Here is a 21,857-nt window from a genome sequence, read left to right as displayed (position 1 = left end):
ATACATAGCAGTGTAACAGCGGTAGCCCTGGTTGGTATGTAGTCAGCACAGCTCAGCTGCAGCTCCGCTGCCACTACCCGTGCTAGTGTGGTTACACTACCACTTAGACTCATGCCACCTTAATGACAGCTAGCGTGAATACCTGTAAGTGAGCAGGGGAATCACACCCTTAGCTCATAGAGCAGACACAGCCTTGGGGGCAGGGCCAGTACCTGAAACTATTTTAACTAATTTTTAGATATGACAAGATTTCAAGTTGACTATCCCTTTAAGGAATACCTAAGTCAATCACATGAGAAAAAGATATTAAGAACTACCAAAACAATACTGTGTCAAAATACTGTCGTGTTAACATCACTCACCAGTATTATAGTATCTTTTCAGCTCTGTGCGCCTGATATCTTTTAGCTGATTATATTTTTTCTTTTTCTTCTCTTCTTCAGTGACACACTCCTCCTTTTCCTCAGCAAGTTTGCAGTTGTCTTCAGAACTGATTTGCTCCAAAATGACCTTACTGCCATCATCCTTCCCAACCTGAGTTCTGGAAGCAGTGGTTCCACGAGAATTAGCAGCGACTGTCTCAGCATTTTGTTTGGCTTGCTTTTTCTTTTTCAACCTAGATAAAATATAAATTTTAAAAAAATGAGAGCGAGACGTGGTCTCTTACTGGGAACTGATTAACTGAGCTGGCCAATCTTATTTCTGCAAATGAATTTATTATATGGTGACTCACTACAATCTCTCTCACACACACACCCTTCACAAAACAGCATACTCTTTTCTCTATACCACTATAAGGAGCTGGGGGGGAGGGGGGAAACAATGTTTTCAAGATGAGACAAGGGATAAAATCAAAACTATTCCAGGTCTAAATGTATTATAATACAACAGCTAAAGTTATAATTTCACAGTTGACTGCCTCTGCTTTATGAGCTAGCTTGTTTTGATATAAACTTATTTAATTACATTTTGTTCAAGGTTATTTATCAGCAGCCACTCATATTCTGTTCTATAAAGGTCGTTATATCACCCTCACCACCATAGTTTCTGAATGCCTATTGCATTAAGCAACATAACTACGGTTCTGTCAGGACTGTTCAGATAGGGCTGTTCTCAAGCTGTCACAGTTTCTAGAAGGTTTAGTGTTTCTTTTTTCTAGAAGAGAAATCTTAATGCCCTGCCTGTAACTCTCTACAAAATCTTTTATCACAAGAGATTTTTTTTTTTTAAAAAATGCCTTAAAATATACCCAAAGTGAGAGATACATGGCAGGTGTCACAACTGCTGTTCCAGTCACCATCTTTGGTGCTCAATTTCAGTAAGAACACCATTTAACTGAGAGATCGTCATGAAGATTATCAATGGTAATGTAATCCTCTGTTACCACTGGTTTACAAATCACTGACACAGACTGTATGAACAGAAAAACAACTAACCTCAATGATCCTTCCCTGTAGTGCATTAATAGCTTTTCAGTTACAGGGATACTAAGGAGGATGCTATATGTTGTTCTCTGAGGCTGATAACAGCCATTATGTATGTGCATCGAGAGAAGATAGCCATAAAACTACAACTATTAAGGATCCATTACAGTTATGAAAATGTTTCATGACATGGAATAGGATGGGAAGGGAAAACCAACATACATACAAGGATTGCAAAAGAGGTGTACTTCCATCAGATATATTTGTAACATACCAAGATATTATAGTATTAATATGTTTCCTGGCTCAGAGTTTACAGTAAAAAAATCCAGGCGGGGGGGGGGGGTCAAGATTTTAAAAAGTGACTAATGATTTCAGATGCCTCGATTTGTGCTGCCCAAGTTGAGACACCATAAAGGGGCCTGATTTTCAGAGGATGGGTGTCAGGCCCTTTTAAGGTGTCTCAACTTGGGCAGCACAAATGGGCAGCATTTTTCTGATAACCAGAGCCAATCAGGTGTCTCAAACGGGGAACCTAAAAATTGCAGCACCCAAAATCACTAGTTGCTTTTGAAAATCTTGGTCCACAAATTTATATTTGGCATAAACATCTCTGGACACGGTCTTAGTACAGCTTTTAAAAATGTCCTGTCTCTATTATATTGAACGTTTATAAACTTTGTGTTCCCTCCATGTGGCCACGGAGGGAAAGGAACTGCCGGATGCATGTATGTGGATGGCAACCATGGTTAAGGTTCCATGGAGGGACTGGTGGGCAGGAGTACAGGAACCACCGTCCAGCCCTGTAAGGAACCGCCCCACCATTGGGTGGGAAAACACTAAGCCCCCTGAGAACCCCGGACGGAAGGCGGAGATGGCCGCCAGGTGCACTCTGAGTGAGGACGGGGCTTGCCCTTGCTGCTTGACTTGCAGGAGGTACTCCTGGATGGCCTGCACCAGGGCCTGGCACAGCCGCATCTGGCGGGGTTCACACCAACACGAGAACCTTTTCCACTTGGCCATATAGGCCGCCATGGTAGAGGGCTTTCTACTGCCAAGCAGAATCTGCTGCACTGGAAGGGAGCACTGGCTCTCCAGGGCGTTTAGCCACAAAGCCTCCACGCCATCAGGTGCAGTAACTGTAGGTCGAGATGGAGAAGCCGCCCGCCGTCCTGTGTAATGAGGTCCCGGTGTAGGGGCAGGACTACTGGGGCCTCCACCGACAGCTCTAGGAGCGATGTGTACCAGTGCTGGTGGGTCCAGGCTGGGGCGATAAGGATCACCGCCGCCCTGTCCCTGCTCACCTTGAGTAGGACCTTGTGCACCAAAGGGAGCAGGGGGAAGGCATACATCAAGCCCCCTCTCCACGGGATCGCAAACGCGTCTGCAAGCAAATCCGGTCTGCGGTCCTGAAACGAGCAGAACCGCGGGCACTGGGTGTTGGCCCTGGTGGCAAACAGATCTACCCGGGGAAACCCCAACCTGCGGAAGACCGAAAGCACGACATCCACCCTGATGTCCACTCGTGCATGCGGTACGACCTGCTGAGGGAGTCCGCCAGCTCGTTTTGTACCCCTGGGAGATAGGATGCCTCGAGGTGAATTGCATGGGCTATGCAAAGATCCCAGAGGAGGAGAGCCTCACGACAGAGTAGCGAGGAACGAGCCCTGCCTTGTTTGCTTATATAAAACATGGTAGTAGTGTTGGCTGTCAGAACTGTCATGCTGTGACCACTCAGAGTGGCGTGAAAGGTCTGGCAGGCGAGACGAACCGCCCTGAGCTCCTTCACATTGATATGGAGCGACCGCTCTGCTCCAGACCACAACCCATGTCATGAGGTCCCCCAGGTAAGCCCCCCATCCGTGGTCTGATGCGTATGTCACCAGCGTCAGGTCCGGTTGTGGGGCGGCAAAGGGGATGCCTTCACAAACCACAGGCTGGGACTGCCACCACAGCAGGGAGTCCAGCACGTCCCTTGGGGCTGTCACTACCAAGTCCAGGGGGTCCCTGCCTGGACGGTACACCCGAGCGAGCCACGCCTGCAGAGTTCTGAGTCTCAGTCTGGTATGCCTGACCACGTGCATGCATGCTGCCATGTGGCCCAGCAGCCGCAGGCAGCACCTGGCCACTGTCATTGGAAACTGGCGCAGGGAGGCCACCGCTTGCTGGATAGCCCGGAATCGGGATACCGGAAGGCTTGCTCTGGCCTGCACCACGTCCAGGACCGCCCCTATGAATTCCACTCTCTGTGTGGGTACAAGCATGGACTTGGGGACGTTGACCAGGAGCCCCAGCTCACGGAACAACCTCAGGGCCACCTCCACATGGCCCCACACTTCCGCCTCGTATCAGCCCGCCAGGAGCCAGTCGACAAGCTACGGGTACACCTGGATTCTCTGCCTCCGTAAGAAGGCTGCCACCACCGCCATGCACTTTGTGAACACCCTTGGGGCCGCAGCTAGACCGAACGGGAGAACCGCAAACTGGTAATGTTCTCGGTCCACGGTGAAGCATAGGAACCGCCAATGTGCTGGGTGGATGGTGATATGAAAGTATGCATCCTTCATGTCAAGGGCAGCGTACCAGTCCCCCGGGTCCAGGGAAGGGATGATGGTGCCCAGAGAGACCATGCGGAACCGGACCGTGACCAGGAACTTGTTGCATGTACTTGTTGAGCCCGCGCAGGTCTAGGATGGGGCGAAGGCCCCCTTTGGCCTTGGGGATGAGGAAGTATTGGGAGTAGAACCCTTTTCCCGTGAGGCTGTGAGGTACTGCCTTTACCGCCCCCGCCTCTAGCAGCGAGAGGACTTCCTCCTCTAGGAGATGTTTGTGAGAGGGGTCACTGAAGAGGGATGCAGAAGGGGGGCTAGAAGGGGGGAGGGAGGCGAACTGCAGCAAGTACCCGCCCGTTCCACACCGTGCGTAAGACCCAAAGGTATGACGTAATGGTGGACCACACACGGGAGAAACGGGACAGGCAGTTCAGGAAACAAAGGGATGGATTCGGTGACTGGTCTGGTATGCTGTCCTCGAACGCACCTTCAAAAGCCTGGCTTAGTGCCCGGTTGGGGTTTGTTCTGGCCCGGCACATTATTGTTACTATTGTTGTTGCGCCATTGCCTGTTATCCCTGCCTCGCCTACGGTAAGGCTCATGCCGATGGCGAGGCTGGTACTGACGTGGAGGGGGAGGCTGCGGCTTAAAGGCGTCAGCCTCCTGTGCGGGGAACGACTGCGCCTTCCTTTCGGCTGCGCCAGGGGCCGCACCAGGGAGGACGAGAGGTGCCGGGGCCTAGCCTGGCGCTCTGGGGCCAACAGTTTATGGCGCTTAGCTGGTGCCAGGTCTCTCGATGGCTCCGGGGCACTACGCACTGAGGAAGCCTGAGCTGGCATTGGGTGCGCCAGGCCCTGCGGCTGCAATGCAGCCTCCATCAACAGTTGCTTTAGACGAAAGTCTCTTTCTTTCCTTGTCCTTGGCTTAAATGCCTTGCAAATCCTACACCGTTCAGTTTGATGTCCATTCCCCAGGCAACATAGACACGAGTCGTGGGGGTGACTAATTGGCATAGGTTTGCGGCACATGGCGCAAGCCTTGAAGCTGTGGGCCTGCGGCATGCCCCGCGGCCTGGGGCAGGTGCTGGAGGCCTCCAAGCACCTAATGACTTAAGTGTCCACAATAGGTATGTCTACGAACTGATAACAGCTACTCTAAAGACTAAGGGACTGCTCTTCTACGAGAGAGAGAGAGAGAGAGAGGTTGTTCCAACACCGCCACGGACAGTAAGAAGGAACTGGAGGGTGTCGGGCCGGAGGGGGTAGATATGCACGGCGCAGTGGCGCCACTCGGGGGGCCCTGCTGGCTCGACGGGAGCTGCTAAGGGAAAAAGTTTCCGACGCTCATGCACGCGGCGCACGCACACCTAATGTGGAATGGATGTGAACAAGCACTTGAAGAAGAACTTGTGTATGCATTTGTTCAGCAACCACAGATCCAAATTGGGGCGGTGGCCACCCCCCTTCTTCGGCACAAGGAAATAGGGGAGTTGAAACTACGGCCATGGTAGCTGCACGGGACACATTCTGTGGCACCCTTACGGAGGAAGGTGTTCACTTTCTCTCGGGGGAGATCGCAATGGGAAGGATTACGGCCACCATGGGGCAGGCCACAAGGAGGGAATGAGAGGAACTCTATGGGGTACCCCTGGTGAACAACATGCAGCACCCAGCAGTTGGTAGTGATCTTGTCCCAGTTGTGGGCAAACAGGGCAAGAAGTCCCCTGAAAATGATCAGAGGTGCTGTGGGAGGAGTGGAGTGAGGTTCGTGGGTCTCGGAGGAAGAGTCAAAAGGACTGCTTGGATGAATGTTGTGAGAAGTTAGAGGTGGTGGAAGTGGCAGCGGCAGAATAGCGAGGTCACTGTGTGCGTGGGCTTTGGCGAAATGGGTCTGCAGGTGTTGAGGGTAGGGCTGGTAGGCAGTGTGAGGGTGGGGTCGGAAGGACGACCGCCGTTGTCTGCAATTTGGGGCCAGGACATAGATACCAAGCGACCAGAGGGTGGCACAGGAGTCTTTAAGACTTATCCATTTTATCGCTGAAGAGTTTGTGGTTGTCAAAGGGAAGGTCCTCTAGGATGGTCTGGACCTGCTTGGGAAAGCCAGAGGACTGAAGCCAGGAATCCGGGCGGAGCACAACCCCAGACACCAGAGAGCGCAATGTGGAGTCAGCAACATCAACCGCGGCTTGGAAGGCCACTTTGGCAACTAGCTTAATCTCGACCAACAGGGCCTGAAAATCCTGCTGTTTCTCTGTCAGGAGAAAGGCCGGGAACTCCGTCAACTTGGATTAAGAGAGGAAGTCGTACTCCGCCAAGATGGCTTGGTAGTTGGCAGTGAAGAACTGGAGACTTACGAAGGAGTAGACCTTGTGCCCTTGCAGGTCAAGTTTCTTCACCACCTGATGAGGAGGGGTGGCCTTAAGGTGTTGCTGTTGGGCACACTCAGTCGCTGCATGAACCATGAGCAAGGTGGGAGACAGGTGAGTAAACAGGAAGTCCGTACCCTTAGATGGCACAAAGTACCGGCATTCCGCCCACTTTGGGGTACGGGCACAGGAAGCCGGGGTGTGCCAGACTCCTTGAGCTGGCTGTAGGATGGCTTTGTGGCTAGGTAGGGCAGTACAAGAAGGCCCAGAAGGTTGCAGGATGTCCAGGAACTGGTTCTGTGGGTCCTGAACGTCTTCCACGGGAAGGTTGAGAGCTGCAGCCATGCGCCAAAGCAGGTCCTGGTACTGACTGTGACGTTGCACTCTATATGATTTTATGAAAATATGCTAATGAGTAAATATAATGTAACTGAAATATGCTTCCAACAAAAGGTCTCTTGTAAGGTATCATTACAAAGCTTATAATCTACTGAGTGTGGTCATCCTATTTGTATAAATGTATCACTCTTGTCTCTGAAACTAGAAATATGAAATATAACTCTGAAGGCCTATTGTAATTATGCAGTGTGGGCCATTAATGGTGGTTTGGTAACTTGATGGCTCCCATTAACCAGGACAATTGACTGTAGATGTCTGTGTTTATTTGTAAGTCTTCCTCTATACCTGTGTGCTGGCAAGTGGGTAATGAAGTCATACAGTGACATGTGATCATCCGTCTTTAACCCGGTGCTTTTCCATTTAGAAGGAGGGGTGGGAACCCAGAGAGGGACAAAGGATTCCCACCTTGTGCAAAAGATATATAAGGGAGTGGAACAGAACAAAGGGGGCTGAAGTCCTGAGAAAACCCCTAGCTACCACCTGAGCTGGAACAAGGGCTGTACCAGGGGAAAGGATTGGGCCCAGACTAGGAAGGAGTCCAGTCTGTGATAGAAGCTTACTGAAATATCTGAGGGTGAGACTTTATCTGTATTCAGTTTTCTTACTGTATTAGGCTTAGACTTGTGTGTTTTATTTTATTTTGCTTGGTAATTCACTTTGTTCTGTCTGTTATTACTTGGAACCACTTAAATCCTACTTTTTATATTTACTAAAATCACTTTTTACTTATTAATTAATCCAGAGTTTGAATTAATTCCTGGGGGGGGGGGGGGTGGAACAGCTGCGCATCTCTCTCTATCAGTGTTATAGAGGGCAAACATTTGATGCGTTTACCCTGTATAAGCTTTATAAAGGGTAAAATGGATTTATTTGGGGTTTGGACCCCATTGGGAGCTGGGTACCTGAGTGTTGGAGACAGGAACACTTCTTAAGCTGTTTTCAGTTAAGCCTGCAGCTTGTGGGGGACGTGGTTCAGACCTGGGTCTGTGTTTGCAGCAGGCTAGCGTGTCTGGCACAACCAGGCAGGGCACTGAAGTCCCAAGCTGGCAGGGAAAACGGGTTCAGAGGTAGTCTCAGCACATCAGGTGGCAATTCCCAAAGGGGGTTTCTGTGATCCAACCCGTCACACTGACTATGGTCGTCGCGGGGGAAGGAAGGCAGGATAAGCATGTCGTCCGCTGACGAGGAGGCTCCAGTAAGGACCAGCGGTGCCAGTGGTGGGTGCTGTGACTTCCCAGGGTTTGTCGCAGACGGAAGGAGAGGCGGTGCAGGTAGGGTACGGCCGGTGAGGTGGCAGCAATGGTACCCCGCTGTCCTGGTAAGGATCCCAAGCAGGCCAGTAGGGCCAGGCATATGGGTCACTGGGCATTGGTGGCTGTTAGGATATAGATATTCAGGTCTGTCTGTAAAGGCCTATACTCTAAGAATTTAGGTGTATTCTTATCACTTGGCTAGTTATAGAGGTACAAAAGAGAATCAAAATCACTGTCTGCCAGTGTAAGGGCCTTCTCTTACTGTGACAGTTAGAGGCCCTGTTCTTAGGCTAAGATCTTTGGCTAAGCAGCAGAGGTAGCCATAAGCTGGGAAGCGAATGGTCAGATCCTCACATTCCAAACTAGTCACATTGAAATAAGGTGCTATTGGGCTGTTAGGAATACAATCCTGTCCTGATAATGCCTATCGCCTCCAGAGAAAGGGAAGTGCCTAGAAGATGTAAAAGGAAACTTAGTTTGATAGCATCCTGTCTGGCAAGAACTCACTTATCAATAGCTGGGATGTGAAATCCTCACTTCTGTGTTGTTTTGTCATTATAGTTCCCACTTTGCTATTGTTTGTCTGTATAATCTCTGTCTGGTTCTGTGATTGTTCCTGTCTGCTGTATAATTAATTTTGCTGGGTGTAAACTAATTAAAGTGGTGGGAAATAATTGGTTACATAATCATGTTACAATATGTTAGGATTGGTTAGTTAAATTGCAGGAAAATGATTGGTTAAGGTATAGCAAAGCAGAACTCAAGTTTTACTATATAGTCTGCAGTCAATCAGGAAGTGAGGGGGTGGGGGTGTGTGGGGAAAATGGGAACAGGGAATGTGGGTAAGGAAATTGGAATCATGTTTTGCTAAAGGGGGAGATGGGAACAAGGAATGTGGGTAAGGAAATTGGAATCATGTTTTGCTAAAGGGGGAGATGGGAACAAGGAATGTGGGTAAGGAAACTGGAATAATGTTTGGCTAAGGGCAGGAATGGGAACAGGGACACAGGTGTAAGGCTCTGTGGTGTCAGAGCTGGGAAGGAGGATATTAAGGAAGGAAACTGGAATCATGCTTGCTGGAAGTTCACCCCAATAAACATCGAATTGTTTGCACCTTTGGACTTTGGGTATTGTTGCTCTCTGTTCATGCGAGAAGGACCAGGGAAGGAAGCGGGTGAAGGAATAAGCCCCCTAACAGTGGCCCCCAGGGGTAATGAAACCACGCCTTGGTGGATGGGCCATACACCTGAGGGGACAGCTAGCACTGAGGGTCCGGGCTATAGGAGCGTGAGAGGGAGAATGTGGGGTCCAGCTTGGAGGACCACTCAGAAACTGAGGATGGGTCCAGCAGAGATAGGGCCATTGATGCTGTCAGCGCAAGATGGGGTGGAACAGGGTGCTCCTGGAGCAGAAGAGGGTCAGCCACTGGCGGTATTGACGGTGTGAGGCAGAGAAAAGCAGGGTGCTGCTGCAACAGGAAAGGTTCATCTGCTGGAGATGGAAGCCTCAAGGCGACCGGAGACCTGGGTGCCGAGGGGAGCCAGCATATGGCAGCATGAGCTCTGACATAGGCGTCAGTGAGGACAAGCATCGTGGGTGTGCGTGGGTCGGGGCGTGAAAGTCCGGATGGCCCTGGCAGCATCGACAGTGCTGGAGATGAAGGCGATGGACCAGTTACCACGGCTGGAGGTGGCTCTGGCAGTTCACGGCGGCGCTTGGACTTATTCTCTGTATGAGATTTCTTAGGAGGCAGAGCAGCCGTGTTGACATGCGACTTCTCACCTGACCTGGAGGAAGGCTTGAGGAAGCAATGCAGCATTTAGAGGTGGTCCGCATTAGGAAGCCGCCCTTATGCCCATATCCATGTTTCTTATGTTCCCCGTAGGCCTGCAGCGGCTGTGTCGATTCCACTGGTGCTGCATGGGAAGGGCCCGCTCCAGCAGATCCGACAGTGCCAGATCCGATTGCACCGTGGACACAGTCTCCTCCATCAGGTGTTTGTGGAGGCAAAGTTCCCTAGCTTTCTGAGTTCGAGGTGGGAATGACCAGCAGACTGAGCAGCAGGCGACAACGTGGGCTTTGCAGGGAAAATAGAGACAGCGCTGATGCTCATCGCTCACAGAAAAGGAGCGCAAGCACGGAGCACAGGATGGGGGAGTGCCCTGCAAGGGGAAAAAAGTCCAATAGGGGAGACCTAACTAACTAAAAACTGGTAGATAACTATATACAACTAGAAAAACTATTTACAGAAGTTCGGAAGGAACGGACAAGATTTTCTGAGTGGACTAAGAGCAAGAGGGGTTCCGACTCTGGCCATGCAGCAGTAAGAGGGAACTGGAGCGGCGTCGACCCACACAGCCTCTTAAAGCCTTGGACACACCACACGGCCAACAGAAACTACTACAAGCAGTTCCAGTTCCGGCGCATGGCACGCATATGGAATTCATATAGGGGCCATCACTCGAAGAACTTGTGTTACAAAAACAAAAATAATGGAGTTTGTGTTTAAAAATCTTAAACACATTGTCACAGCTGTACTTTAAGATCCAAAAGCCTACCGTACAAAGGGAATTTGTTAAGTGGCCTTTAGCATGAAAATGTAATGAACAATACTGCTATCACATAACCCCTATGATGTTTGACAACAGTGCTCACAGCTGAGGCCTCCCCAATCCCTCCATAATGTTACAATAGCCTCTTTTTAAGGGGAGACATGTTGACTGCTTAATTCCTTCTCTGTATAGTTAGACTTGCCTATCAACAGAGATGCACAGTTTTAACTTAAGGTGCATTTTTAAACTGATTTATTTAACCCAGTGCAAAAGGCTGAGTGGACACTGAAAATCAATTTAAACTCAGTTTAATTTAGTTTATCTTAAATAGATTAGAAACAGGTTTAAACTAAATGGAAGGAAGTATGACCTAGCACAGGGGTGGACAAACTTTTTGGCCCAAGGGCCACATCGGGGTGCGAAACTGTATGGAGGGCCAGGTAAGGAAGGCTGTGCCTCCTCAAAGAGCCTAGTCCCTGTCCCCTATCCGCCCCCTCCCACTTCCCACCCCCTGACTACCCCCCTCAGAACCTCCCACTCATCCAACCTCCCCACCCCGCTCCTTTTCCCCTGACTGCCCCCCCGGGACATCCCCCTCGTTCCCCATCCCCTACCCCACCAGAACCTCTGCCCCATCCAACTGCTCCCTGTCCCCTGAATGCCCCCCCGGGACCTCCTGCCCCTTACCCAACTCCCCACCCCCTTACCATGCTGCTCAGAGCAGCATGTCTGGCAGCTGCCCAACCAGAGCTAGACACACTGCCGCTCTGTGCTGCAGGACCGTGCTGCTCATGTGGCAGCGTGGCTGCAGGGGAAGGGGTACAGCAGGGGAGGGGCCAGGGACTAGCCTCCCTGGCCAGGAGCTCAGGGGCCGGGCAGGACGGTCCCGCGGGCCAGATGTGGCTCGCAGGCCGTAGTTTGCCCACCTCTGACCTAGCAGATAGAGCACTTAACTCAGATGCCAGAGACCTTTGTTGTATTCCCGGCTCTGCTGATGTCTGACCTTGGGCAAGTCACACTTCATGGCTCTCTGCCTCAGTGTCCCCATCTGTAGCATGGAGATAATGATCCTGACTTCCTTTGTAAAGTGCTTTAAGATCTATTGATGACAAGAGTATGTGTGAGTAAGGTATTATTATTACAGTAAACTGAAATAAGCTACTTTAAACAGAAATAAGAACATCTGCATAGGGGTTTACACCTGTTCAAACTGGTGAAAACTAATATGTAGACAAGGCCTTAGAAACACGAGACACAAGGTGAAGAAAAGCTAAAAAGAAAAAAGCTAAAAACCCACGAAAGCTTATGCTCCAATATGTCTGTTAAGTTTATAGATGCCACAGGACTCTTTGCCGTAAAAACAGATGTGATTCTTAAATTTATCCTAACTACAGCCTAAGACCCAACCCTGCAATGAGCTCTACTAAGGCCTAATTAATTATCAGAAACAAATTCAATACAATCCACAGGGGTGTATAACAGTAGTTTAGAACTGAACTATATATACATACAGAAGGTCAGGTTACAGAGTAGCAGCCATGTTAGTCTGTATCCCTAAAAAGAAAACGAGTACTTGTGGCACCTTAGAGACTAACAAATTTATTAGAGCATAAGCTTTCGTGAGCTACAGCTCACTTCATCGAATGCATAGAGTGGAAAATATAGTGGGGAGATTTTATACACACAGAGAACATGAAACAATGGGTGTTACCATACAGACTGTAACAAGAGTGATCAGGTAAGGTGACCTATTACCAGGAGGACAGCGGGGGGGGGGGGACGACGACCTTTTGTAGTGATAATCAAGGTGGGCCATTTCCAGCAGTTGACAAGAACAGTAGGAGGGGAAATAAACAAGGGGAAATAGTTTACTTTGTGTAATGACCCATCCACTCCCAATCTTTATTCAAGCCTAAGTTAATTGTATCCAGTTTGCAAATTAATTCCAATTCAGCAGTCTCTCGCTGGAGTCTGTTTTTGAAGTTTTTTTTGTTGAAGAATTGCCACTTTTAGGTCTGTAATCAAGTGACCAAAGAGATTGAAGTGTTCTGTGACTGGTTTTTGAATGTTGTAATTCTTGACGTGTGATTTGTGTCCATTTATTCTCTTACGTAGAGACTGTCCAGTTTGGCCAATGTACATGGCAGAGGGGCATTGCTGGCACATGATGGCATATATCACATTGGTAGATGCACAGGTGAACGAGCCTCTGATACTGTGGCTGATGTGATTAGGCCCTATGATGGTGTCCCCTGAATAGATATGTGGACACAGTTGGCGACGGGCTTTGTTGCAAGGATACTGCTGAATTGGAATTAATTTGCAAACTGGACACAATTAACTTAGACTTGAATAAAGACTGGGAGTGGATGTGTCATTACACAAAGTAAAACTATTTCCCCTTGTTTATTTCCCCTCCTACTGTTTTTGTCAACTGCTGGAAATGGCCCACCTTGATTATCACTACAAAAGGTCCCCCCCCATTTCCCGCTCTCCTGTTGGTAATAGGTCACCTTACCTGATCACTCTTGTTACAGCCTGTATGGTAACACCCATTGTTTCATGTTCTCTGTGTATATAAAATCTCCCCACTATATTTTCCACCCTATGCATCCGATGAATTGAGCTGTAGCTCATGAAAGCTTATGCTCTAATAAATTTGTTAGTCTTTAAGGTGCCACACAAGTACTCCTTTTCTTTTTACATATACATACATAGTGAGAGAAGGAAAAATGTTTTGTATATACAAAAAAGCCCTTGGAAAATAAGGTTTGTTAGTCAAAAATAACTACAGCCCCAATCTAAATCTGGTGCAACAGCAGCAGTGCACTATGATCAGATTGAAAAAAGAAGAGGAGTACTTGTGGCACCTCAGAGACTAACCAATTTATTTGAGCATAAGCTTTCGAGAGCTACAGCTCACTTTGCAGACATACGGTTATACTCAGTCCTTGGGTAAACTTGTGCAAAGCTACTATCTATGCTGAAATTGCAACCTGTTACATCATGGTTGATCTTGGCACCAGACTCTTAGTGACTTGCATTTTCTGCTCTGGAGAAGGTGATGACCTTTATCTGTGTGCGTAAGATTGCATCACTTTTAGGGAGACCTGAATCATCTGGTTCACTAAAAAGTAAAACTAACAGCCTATTAATGGCCCATCTACAATTTAAACCCACCAGGGCCTTAGTTTTCAGATTTGCAGTTTGTTTATTTTTATCAAAACCGGACAAGCAAGTTTTGAAGGGCATATGTGTAGTCTCAAAACTAAGAAAACAGTAATGGAAAATTACAGAAGATTTCTCACATACATCTACCAACTAACTTTAAGAAACCCTCAACATGTACACTGATCCTCAGAAACACAGTTTCATATAAAGGACACTATAAACAGATTCCTCCAATTAATACATTTGCTTATAATATTCTTGTGTTCTTAATTAGATAAACTGTAGTTAATAAAAAGAAAAAGACATAAACCAAAGGTTATCAGGTCTGTTCTACGGGCAGTAGCAATGGCGAGAGCAGTAGCATGAATACAGGGTTGATGTGTTTTTTTACCACATCTAACCCAGAGTCCTGAGCACTGTACTATAAGTGCATGATTCGTACCAGTCTGGCACGTAACTTTCTTTGCAAATGGCATCGTGTAAGAAAGACACCGTAAGATTAAAAATAATGGCCAAAATTTCCAAAAGTGACTAGTCTTCTTACTGAATGCAGAACATGCCAAGCCAATTTGCGGCAGCCTCATCAGCAAAGCATAGAGCCTTCAGACCACCATCAAATCCAGGGAGAAGGCAGTGATTTGGGGTGAGTCACATTTTGAATTTCCAATCTGTGACACCTTAGAGGGGCTTGCTTTTCAGACAGTGCTGAAAAGCAGAGCATTTTAAGGTGCCTCAAGTTTGGCATCCAAAAACTGAGGCACTACAAATCATGAGTCACTTTGAAAATCTTGGTCTATATATTTTTTTTAAAAAAATCCTTTTGTCTGGACTAGCGACACCACCTAGCATTATACACAACAGATTATTAAAAAATCTCACTTTCTTTTTCCTCTCTCTGATTTTGTTTACTATTTGCATTTCTCTCAGCCTGGCCAGTGAAAAACGCTATATAAGTGCTACGTATTATTATTATACACTAACACAATGCAGCAGAATGTGGTTGCAACTCTCACTGTTACAGGCCTAGCTTCACCTTTGACCCCTCTCTAGTCCCTTTGGCTATGTCTACACAGCAACTACACAGGCACGGCTGGCCCATGCCAGCCAACTCGGGCTCACGGGGCAGGGCTGTTTCACTGCTGTGTAGATGTCTAGGCTCAAGATGGAACCTGAGTTCGGGGACCCTCCCCACCTCACAAGGTTTCAGAGCCCAGGTTTCACCCTGAGCCCAGAAATCTGCACAGGAATGAAACAGCCCTGCACCCTGAGCCCTGCAAGCCTGAGTTGGTGTGTAGACATACCATTTGAGCGCATGCATTCAGGTGAGTAGCCCTGAGCCTTCACTTCACTCAGAGTGGAATCCTTCAATTCTCCCACTCACTCCTCAGCAGGTCTGACTGGGAGCAGCTACCTGTGGTTCTTCCCGTTGGGAGTAGTGGTGAACACAGTGACTTAACACTGTCTTTTCAAAACAAAAGTATCATTTAATCTCATCAGGAGGAACAAGGCCTAATCAGAGAAAAGGGTGTGTAACACAATAAAAAGTTTATATGCAGGTCTATCTCACCTAAAGACAGGTTTCAGAGTAGCAGTCCTGTTAGTCTGTATCTGCAAAAAGAAAAGGAGGACTTGTGGCACAAATTTAAATTTGTTAGTCTCTCAGGTGCCACAAGTCCTCCTTTTCTTCTGACCTAAAGAGTAAGCCTAGTTTATCCCAGACACTCCAACCTTTGGGGATTGGAATTTAGTCTGCTCCCCAGCAGTTTGCTGCCTACTCTCCCCAGTCCTTCAGGAACTATCTTTTTATCCATTTAAAAGTCTTTGTTCCCGTTTTTCCTAGGTGGAGTTGGATCCCCCCCTGTGAATACAGGCTGGGATCCGACCCACCCTGCCAACCAGACTGTTGAGCTCAGCATGGTTAGAAGTAATGACACCTGCACTGTCCTTTAAGTATTGGTAAATGGGAGGCCATCTGAAGCTATTGTCCTTCTCCTGGGTACAGGCCACTAACTCCTGCTTGAATTAACCCCTTGTAATTAGACAGCAAACAACACAAGAACAATCAATAAGATGGAACTTATAATATTCATTAAATATTACAGATCACTCCCATGTCCTTCACAGCAACCACTCAGGAAGATTTATTTAACAAAAAATGCTTCCTTTGGTATTAATTTGATAGAAACATTTCTACCATTTTCAATTTTACAGAACCTTTTTTTTATTTTGGTGAAAAAACAAAACTTGGGGCCCGATTTGAACCCCAGAATCCAATCCAGAAAGTTATTCTTAAAATACATTGAGTCTGAGCACTGTATGGCAGGTTTCTGTGACTAAACAATAGACTTTGGATGCAGCAGTACATTACCTGTCTGGTGAATGAATAAATTGCTATTACAGGAGATACTTGGGTTAGCCACATCACACTAATGGATAACCTATCATGTTTCATTGGGCAGGTTGGGAAAAGAGAAAATATGCCACTCAGCAGACAAAGAGTTCTAGCTATCTGCATTTCCATGACAATAGGACCCACATCACTCAGATTAGTGTCTTTCACAGCTGTCTTTGTATTTAAGCACCAAGAATAGTATTTCATATAAGGCAGTTCTGACAGGCAACACAACTATTTTATTTATTTACTTACTTACAGGCATCTGTGTAGTGCCTCAACTTCTCAAACTTTTGTACTGGTGACCCCTTTCACGTAGCAAGTCTCTGAGTGAGACCCCCCTTATAAATTAAAAACATGTTTTTATATATTTAATACAATTATAAATGCTGGAGGCAAAGTGGGGCTTGGGGTGGAAGCTGACAGCTCGTGACCCCCCATGTAATAACCTTGTGACCTCCTGAAGGGTCCTGACCCCTAGTTTGAGAACCCCTGGTGTAGTGCTCCCACACCCTGGCATCTGAGTAACAACTGATAGTCTATTTCCCACATCTATCTAAATGCATAACAATGATTTTCAAGCCAAAGCCTCCAGTCTCTGTTGGTTTCCACCAATTTTGACAAGGGGGGTTGGATAAATTCCCACTAAAATAAGGGAAAGATTCCTATTGATTCCTGTATGAGTTAGCTATGGTTAATTTGCTGGGGGGGGGCCCTTATAAACAGTGATAGGGGAGCAGAAAAACCCTTACAATGTTTTAAAATGTCAAGACTATTTTCTTAGTCCTTAAAGGATGCTCTGTCAGAAACTGGAAAATTTCACATTAGTCCATTTAAAAAAAAATTTAAGGTGACAGTGTCTGTTTAATTCAGCACTTGCAATCTACCCTGCAGGTGAACCTGGGCCACTCCCTGTTTCAGACTCCCTTCAAGGTAACCTACAAAAAGAAAACATATTATGATAGTGCTCCCCCGCTTTTTTTCTGCTTCTTTATGATGTATAAAGTTTGCCTCAATTCCCACCCCAGCTCCACCCTAAAAAGAGGTGATTTTTTGTTTGTTTCTTTCTGACACTAGAAATTGTCTTGTTTCCCCTGTTTTCTCCGGAAGACTTTATGACTGGAGTAGTAGTAGGCTTATAACATCACAGATACCAAAAAATGGAAATCTGACCATGAAAAGAATTTTGCTTTAGACTATTGAAAACTGTTACTTTAACTCAAATGCCTAACAATCAACTGGAAGAAAAGCTCTTTTTTGTTAACAATTTGACATTCTGCCCCTTCATTTATAGACAGAGACCTCCCAGTCCACATCTTCGGAACCTCCAAGGAAAACCTCCAGAAAAACAAGGAGTTAAAACTTGATATTTTTGATATTGTATTATATACAATATATATAATATATAATAATTATATATATAATAAAAACAGAAACCCTCTTCCATTTTCACCCTCTATACGAACAAACAAACAAAAAATCAGCCAACCAAAAACAACCTCCCCTTAAGCCCTCAAACAGATATGGAAAGAAAAAATAGGCACAAACTGCTACGTTCCCCAGCACAGACACAGAAAAGCTAGATAAAAAAAAACCTTCAAATACTCTTGCTGGAAGGTTGCAATGTAATATTACTTTTATTATTAGAATCCAGAACAATAACACAGAGTAACCAAAATCAAAGAAGGAGAAAGAAGGTTGCTCCCTAAAACAAAGAGGCACAACCCACCCCCACTTACTATATAGGCTGTCCGCTAGGCCAAGATCTCACATGTCCCTGCAGAGCCCCTCGCCCACAAGCAGAACCAGGAAAAAACCTTGAAATGTACAGTGTCAGCTTACAACTTTAACACAACTCTTAGTAAATCACACAAACCTTCCCTCCTCATTTCACTTTTAATGGACATCCTTTTCCCACTGGGAACAGTTCCACAATGTGTGTCTTGTAAATGTTTCCCTGGCAACTGATATACAATCAGCATAACATCCTGTGGCACATGCACATTATGCTCCACAGACGGGGTCACTGGAAATCCAGCAACATGCATACATGCAGTAAGGTGTTTTTTGTTTTTTTTTAATTATGCCAATAGGCATTTTAAATCACCTTAAAAGGATCTTTATCTGTTTGTGCCCCCAAAAGCCTATTGTAGAGAGATGAGATTAATATAATAAGGAGAATATTATCTTAATTACATTGTATCACCTCACAACAATATAATTAAAAGAATACTCATCCTAACTATATTAATCTCACCTCACCACAATATTAATGTTAATTCTTTTCTCTAAGAGGAGCCTCCCATAAACTTTACACTATCCAAATATATTGCACAGAATTATTCTATTAGAAGCCTACATCAGATTCCACTAGACAGATACTTCCCAGCCTTTCCACTCTAGCCTGCCCAACAACTCCCCTTCATTCAGCTCAGTGCCACAGGAGCTCAATCACCTCTAGGCACAGCTACCCTCTCATCGGATCTGATGTAACCTGATGAATAAGTGATTTCAAGCTAAATAAATTATAGCTGCTTGCAAAATTAAGGGAAGTCAGATGCTTTGCCAGAGCATCACGCCTTGCTCCAGACTTCCGTTGTGGAGCCAAAAATCTTTCTTTTCATATCAAAACTGGTGCAAACAATTAATCTTGAGTGAAATGTCTTCATAAATCCATGTATCAGCCACCCTGCAGGAAAACAGCTCTCTGAAATGGCAACAAGTGCCCACACTGATACACATCCTGCAGCAGAAACAGAAAAGCCAAGAAGCTTAAACTGACTCAGGGCAAATTTGCGGGCTGGCACACTATTTCGTACTCTAAAATAATGAACATGTTCAACTACCACTGAAACACAACTATAACAATAATCTCTACTAGCTCTCTCAATTTTCAAAACAAACCTTACTGTAATTCAATTAAACAAACCCAATTATCTATTAAAATGACAAAATACACTATGTAAGAGACTAAATTAGCAGCACAGGTTATTACAGAAAATTCCCTCCTCTTTAGTGGACATTAATTACTCATCTGTAGAAACAATCTTTGCATAATTTGATTTTTTTTTTTTTGTAATTTTGATGGATAATGTTTATTTTTTAAAAAGGAGTACTTGTGGCACCTTAGATTAGTATGCTATGAAGTGAGCTGTAGCTCACGAAAGCTTATGCTCAAATAAATTGGTTAGTCTCTAAGATGCCACAAGTACTCCTTTTCTTTTTGCGGATACAGACTAACACGGCTGCTACTCTGAAACCTGTTTATTTTTAAGCTCTCTTAATATTTATACATTTAAATGTTTACAGCTGCAAGGAATTGGGAGGATGTCAGACAACAAGGGTGTCCGAAAATAATTATTTAATAACAGTAGACACATATTCAAAAAGTTCAAGCTTTATAACCATTAAAATACAAATTGTCAACATCACATGTCAAAATATACAAAGTAAATATCCTTAAATCAAACACTAATAAGTTCTCAAGCAGTATTTTTCTTACTTTGCCTATCTGTAAATTTTGATTATCATCTATGGAAAGATCTTATCAGTTTGTGTGTGTATGGTAAAAATCGACATTTATCAATAAAAATCTAATCCTTCTACGCCTAAGTAAACAGCAGATTCAGATTTCACACACAGTCACCCATCAGCATCACCAAAACGGCAGCATGATCCAATGGATATGGCACTGCACTCATGACACCTCAGTTATGACTTTGATCAAGTCACTGCAACTCTGGACTTCAGTTTCCACATCTGTGAAATGGTGCTAAGGATATTTACCCTCTTTTGTAAAGAGCTTTGAGAACTATGAACTGAAAAAAGATGTATAAGAGCTCCTTATTATTACTTTAGTAAGACTGAAGAACCTAAAAACTCAGTATATATCTATATATAAAAATCCTAACAAATTTAGAAATGCATAAGATAACCCCAATTTTTGGCTATGTCTACATCGGAGCTGGAGGTGTGTGATTCCCAGCTTGGGTAGACATACACGCACTAGCTATGCTCCAGCTAGCACGCTAAAAATCACTGAGTGGCTGCAGTGGCACAGACAGCAGCTCAGACTGGGCACGTCTAACTACATACACAGGACCTCAAATGGGATGGACTTGGTGTCACGGAGTGTGGGGGAGTCCAGGCCCTGCACTCCTCTTCCTGGGATTCACTGAGACTCTCAGCCAGCCAGTAAAACAGAAGGTTTATTGAACAACAGGAACACAGTCCAAAACAGAGCTTGTGGGTACAACCAGGACCCCTCAGTCAAGTCCTTCTGGGGGAGCAGGGAGCTTAGACCCCAGCCCTGGGGTTCCCTGCGTTCCTCCACCCAGCCCCAAACTGAAGACTAAACCCCCCCCAGCAGACTCTCTCCTGCAGCCTCTCTTCACATTCCTGGGCAGAGGTGTTACCTCCCCCTCCCCCTCCTGGCTCAGGTTACAGGCTCTCAAGTCTCCCATCCCCAGGGCACATTCCCAGGTCAACACTCCCCCCTCCCTGCTGGGTCACATCTCTCCCCCCTTCGAGACTGAACTGAGCGGGGTCACTCTGACCAGTGACCTGGGGAAGTTCGGGGTCCCCTCTCTGGGACAGCGCGTCCGCTATCAGGTTGGCACTTCCCTTCACGTGGACCACGTCCATGTCGTAATCCTGCAGGAGCAAGCTCCACCTCAGGAGTTTGGCGTTGGTTCCTTTCATCTGGTGCAGCCAGGTCAGGGGAGAGTGGTCGGTGTACACGGTGAAGTGTCGCCCAAAAGAGATAGGGCTCTAGTTTCTTGAGGGCCCACATCATGGCCAGGCACTCCTTCTCGATGGCCGTGTAGTGTTGCTCCCGGGGTAGGAACTTCTTGCTCAGGTACACGATGGGGTGTCTCTCCCCCTTTTCATCCTCCTGCATTAACACCACAAATAGCTTGTCAAAGTCTGGGTTTGCCAGAACTGGGCCACTGACCACACCCTCCTTCAGCACCCAGAAAGCCTCCTGGCACTGCTCGGTCCAGACCACCTTGTCTGGCTTCCCCTTCTTGCATAGCTCAGTGATGGGGATGGCGATGGCGCTAAAGTGAGGCACAAATCTTCGGTAGTATCCTGCCATCCCAATAAAGGCTTGGACCTGCTTTTTGGTGTGGGGAGCGGGCCAGTCTCTGATCACCACCACCTTGGCTGGTTCCAGCATTAGGCGGCCACTCCCAACCCTATGGCCCAGGTAAGATACTTCAGCCATCCCCACCTTGCACTTCTCCACTTTTACAGTCAGCCCAGCCCCCTGGAGTCGGTCCAGCACTTGTCTAACCTGGGACACATGGTCCTCCCAGGTCTGGCTAAAGACACAGATGTCATCAATATATGCCACGGCAAAACTCTCCATCCCGCTCAGTAGCTGGTCCACCAGGCGCTGGAAGGTGGCCGGTGCTCCCTTGAGGCTGAAAGACAGGGTCAGGAACTCATAGAGCCCCAGAGGGGTGATAAAGGCCGATTTCAGACGGGCATCTGCATCCAGCGGCACTTGCCAGTAGCCCTTTGTAAGGTTCATGGTGGTAAGGTACCGAGCTCCTCCCAGCTTGTCTAGGAGCTCGTCAGACCTGGGCATGGGGTAGGCATCAGATACAGTGATGGCACTGAGCTTCCGATAGTCCACACAGAACCGGACCGACCCGTCCTTTTTGGGGACCACCACCACCGGCGAGGCCCAAGGGCTGGCAGATGGCTGGATCACCCCCGAAGCCAGCATGTCCCGACCTCTCTT

The 21,857-nt window shown here is 46.7% G+C and overlaps 1 protein-coding gene across 5 annotated transcripts in view; it reads right to left on the bottom strand.

Moving 5' to 3' along the window:
* The window catches only part of NCOA7 (nuclear receptor coactivator 7), a 161,440-nt gene that overhangs the window by 85,165 nt on the left and 54,418 nt on the right, over window positions 1-21,857 (bottom strand). For all 5 annotated transcript variants that reach the window (XM_048844624.2, XM_048844622.2, XM_048844628.2 and 2 more), the window contains exon 3: window positions 363-616. In XM_048844624.2, the coding sequence (XP_048700581.1) occupies window positions 363-616 (254 nt within the window). The remainder of the gene's footprint in view (window positions 1-362; window positions 617-21,857) is intronic.

The sequence above is a fragment of the Caretta caretta genome, chromosome 3, assembly GCF_965140235.1.
Source record: "Caretta caretta isolate rCarCar2 chromosome 3, rCarCar1.hap1, whole genome shotgun sequence".
NCBI lineage: Eukaryota > Metazoa > Chordata > Testudines > Cheloniidae > Caretta > Caretta caretta.
This window is presented reverse-complemented; position numbering and strand designations above follow the sequence as displayed.